The sequence below is a fragment of the Cebus imitator genome, unplaced genomic scaffold (genome assembly GCF_001604975.1).
Source record: "Cebus imitator isolate Cc_AM_T3 unplaced genomic scaffold, Cebus_imitator-1.0 Scaffold39, whole genome shotgun sequence".
NCBI lineage: Eukaryota > Metazoa > Chordata > Mammalia > Primates > Cebidae > Cebus > Cebus imitator.
The window spans coordinates 7,870,441-7,874,490 of record NW_016107354.1 but is presented as its reverse complement, the minus strand read 5'-3'; the positions used below and the strand labels follow the sequence as shown (position 1 = coordinate 7,874,490).

Sequence of the window (4,050 nt, the reverse complement as noted above, 5' to 3'; positions counted from 1 at the left end):
TTTTTGAGAAAGGTATCACTCTGTTGTCTAGGCTGGAGTGCAGTGGCTCAATCATGACTCACTGTAGCATTCACTTCCCGGGCTCAACTGACCCTCCTACCTCAGTATCCCGAGTAGCTGGGACTACTGATGTGCCCCACTATGCCTGGCTAATTTGTTATTTTTTGTAGAGATGGGTTCTTGCTATGTGGCCTGGGCTGGTCTTCAACTCCTGGGCCCAAGTGATCCTTTCACCTTGGCCTCCCAAAGTGTTGGAATTACAGGCATGAGCCACTATGCCTAGCCTATTCTGTCTATTCTTTAAGATTCATTTCAGTTCCCACCTGCTCCGTGAAATTTTCTACTGTCTCTTAAATTGTGATTCTTTTCCCTTTGCTGAGAATCTACATCTGAACACTCTCTACTTTATTTTCTTAATCTTTCATGTGTTAGCCAACTAGATTATAAATTCCTTTATGTCTTCCCTTTGTATTCTATGTAGCCCTTACCTAGTTACACAGGTGTTTATTAAGTTATTTTAGGATGCACTGTTTAGTATTGGAGACTATCTGCTCTAATCTTCTCATTTTCTTAGATGAAAAAACTACTGGGTGATTGGTTCCCATGTTTCATTATCATGTCCCTAGCACTCTTCCTCAGCTACCCAAATTGGTAAGAGACCATACCCTCATCCCACAGTTCTACACACAGTACCTCCATCTTCATCTGACTTAGAAGAGGTCAGAAGAGGAGATTTGGTTCAGCTGTTACTAAGATTGTAGCTTAAGAGATTTGAGGTATTAAACTCTGTGCTCAATCTGTTCATCTAATTTTATTAAATGGATTTTTGCAAGGGAAACTCTTCTTTGTCCAAGATTAACATTGGTATCACTTTTTGAAATCTAGCTTTTAGATATGAGAATTTTCAAAAGATTCTTCTTAGCCAGGAAACTTAATAATATTTTGATTTGAATTCTGATTAATTCTGACAATCTGAAGGACCTCTAGTATGTGTTATTTTATTGTTTTCTGGAGGATGGGATGAATTTTGAAAACTTATTTGACTAGTACATAATTTTTAAGAGGAATTATTTTGTTGTTGGCAGTACTAAAAACAGCTTTTTTCCCTTTGACTGTTCTGAGAAGTGTGAATTTGATTTTTAGTGGTAATGAAAGTAACCTGCTCAAAGACTATTAACATTTGAGGCAGTTACATGCAATCTTTACCCTGTGCTTTACACAGGAGAAGCATGTGAATCTGTTACATATTGAGTCCCGAAAATCAAAAAGAAGAAACTCAGAATTTGAGATTTTTGTTGACTGTGACATCAACAGAGAACAGCTGAATGATATTTTTCATCTGCTGAAGTCTCATACCAATGTTCTCTCCGTGAATCCACCAGATAATTTTACTGTGAAGGAAGATGGTAAGTTTGAAAGGTGAAAATACTACTTAGAAGATGAAATACCAAATGGGTGTCCAATCTTATATTTATCTTGAAGATATGAGAATAATAAAACACAGTCTCTCAAAATTGCTTATAGGCTGGTAGTGAAAGGAACACAAAATATAGTTGCTCAAGATACCAAAGAAAAATTGTAAAGCAACATTTGATCTAGTATAAGAGAAATGAAAAAGAAAATCTTGAGTATAAGAAACTGCTGGGAGTGGTGGCTCATCCCTATAATCCCTGCACTTTGGGAAGCCGAGGCAGGCAGATCACTTGACTCCAGGAGTTCAAGACCAGCCTGGGCAACATGGAGAGACGCAGTCTCTACAAAAAATACAAAAATTAGCCAAGTGTGGTGGCATGCACCTGTGGTCCTAGCTACTCTGGAGGCTGAGGTGGGAGGATCACCTGAGCCTAGGAGGTTGAAGCCAGAGAGCCAAGATTGTGTCACTGTACTCCAGTCTGGGTGACAGAGCAAGACTCTGAAAAAGAAAGAAGGAAGGAAGGAAGGAAAGAAGGAAGGAAGAAAGGAAGGAAGGAAGGAAGGAAAGAAAGAATTCAGCATAATCAGAAATTGATTATCTCTCAATTTCCAAATAATCAACATTTCTTGATTTGGCAAACCTCTAATTCACAATCCCTGAGCACTTAGCAATCTCATAAGATATGGCATCTAGCAGATAGTAAATGAATATTTAAATTTGCTGCTAATGTTGACAGTTGCTGACAACTATGAAATGAGACACACAATATGTATAGCAGGGGACTCATCCATCACCTGTTAGGAAGCAGGCTGCACAGCAGGAGGTGAGCATCAGGTCAGTAAGCCTTACCACCTGAGCTCCGTCTGGGAGAATGACCCCTATTGCAAACTGCGCATGCAAGGGACCTAGATTGTGTGCTTCTTATGAGAATCCAATGACTGATGAAATCATTTCCTGCCTCCCCGTTCATGGAAAAATTGTCTTCCATAAAACCAGTTTCTGGTGCCAAAAAGGTTGGGGACCGCTGATGTAGAGCTTCCCTTCCAAAAGCAAATGAGAATGCAATAAGGCCTTTAAAGTTTCAGATAATCAGTAGCAAAGATAAAGGCTAAGATCTTTACTGGTGAAAAAAATCCTTGAAGTTTACTCGAGGCAAAAGACAAATAGATAATTAGCTACATTTTATATATGGTACTCAATCTAAAATAATCTCTTCAGATTATGTCCACAATATTTGAGGTGTAATCAAGGTTGCTATTCATCTGCTATTTGCTCATACAGCTGTATAATTATTTAAAAATACTGATATACCTCTACTTCTGACTGGCAGAGAACTACTTCCTCAAGTCCCTTCGGGGAGCATCACCATGCCTGAAGCCTCTGTTGCTCCAGATACTCCCCACTAAGAAGTCCCACATCCATCATTAACAATGAAAGGGTCAACACCTTGCAGAGCAGAAGCCTAGGACTCTGCTGATGTCTATTTTGAGTGATTAGTGTTCCTGTTGTATTTGTTGCTAAATCCCTTGAATATCACTCCTGGATATGTTAGAAAGAGCATTATGCTGGGGCAAGAAGAGCTGAGTTGTAGTCCTTTCTCTTCCATGAGGAGTGAGAGTGAGTAAACTTGGGTAAATTACCTCTCTGGAGCTTGTTTATCTCATCTGTGAAATGCAGAGGTTTATAGATGACTAAATAGTTCTGTTGATATTTACAGTACACCAACCTTGTGACAGATATTTCCACTAAGAAATAGATATAGAAAAAGATATAGTCCCTACCCTACACTTGTTTCCAATCTTTCATGTAAGACAGACATATAAACAGGTACATTATAATAAAACACAGTAAAAGCCTTTAGAGAGAAACATAACATCACGGGAACCCAGGGGATGGATAATTAGCTCTAGCTACAGGGTCAGGGAAGGCTTTTCATTAGATTTGGGTCTTAAAGGATGTGAAGGATATTCTCAGGAAAACAGAAGGGTGGGGTGGGGAATGGAAGTGGAATAGCTATCCCAGGCAGAAGATAGCATTTACAAAACCCCAAAGTCTTGTGAGGGCTTGTGTGTCTAAGGAATGGTGAGAAGATCAAGGTGGCAAAGACAAATGATTTCTAAGATCCTGCCCATCAACAAAAATAAATGAAGTTTTTATTGTTTGTACCTTGGTCTATAAATAAAGTTGTAAATCTTCATTCTGCTTTTGCATGACAGCTTAAGCATTTTTAAAACTTTTAATCTGTTTCTAAAGTATAGTGTTTCTCCAAAACTTAGAACATTAACCTGAAAACTAAAAAAAAAATAAATAAATAAAAATGAAAATAAAGCTCAGAAATTTTGAATAAATTTTACTTTTTAGAAATAGAGCAATTTATTTAACTCATGTAAATCTTGCCTTGATGTACAAGCTAAAATTAAAAGTCTCATCCAACTGAATTTTATTTTTTCTTCCTTATTGTTTTGTTTAAGATTGTCTCTTCAACTTTTAATGTTTTTTGTTTTTTAATTTTACAGGTATGGAAACTGTTCCTTGGTTTCCTAAGAAGATATCTGACCTGGACCATTGTGCCAACAGGGTTCTGATGTATGGATCTGAACTAGATGCAGACCATCCTGTAAGTTGTTTTTTTTTTT

At 37.7% G+C, this 4,050-nt stretch overlaps 1 protein-coding gene across 1 annotated transcript in view; it reads left to right on the top strand.

The window, feature by feature from the left end:
- Positions 1–4,050, top strand: part of TPH1 (tryptophan hydroxylase 1) — a 20,490-nt gene that overhangs the window by 4,078 nt on the left and 12,362 nt on the right. The window contains exons 2-3 of the mRNA XM_017525835.2: positions 1,223–1,406; positions 3,931–4,031. Coding sequence (XP_017381324.1) covers positions 1,223–1,406; positions 3,931–4,031 — 285 coding nt within the window. The remainder of the gene's footprint in view (positions 1–1,222; positions 1,407–3,930; positions 4,032–4,050) is intronic.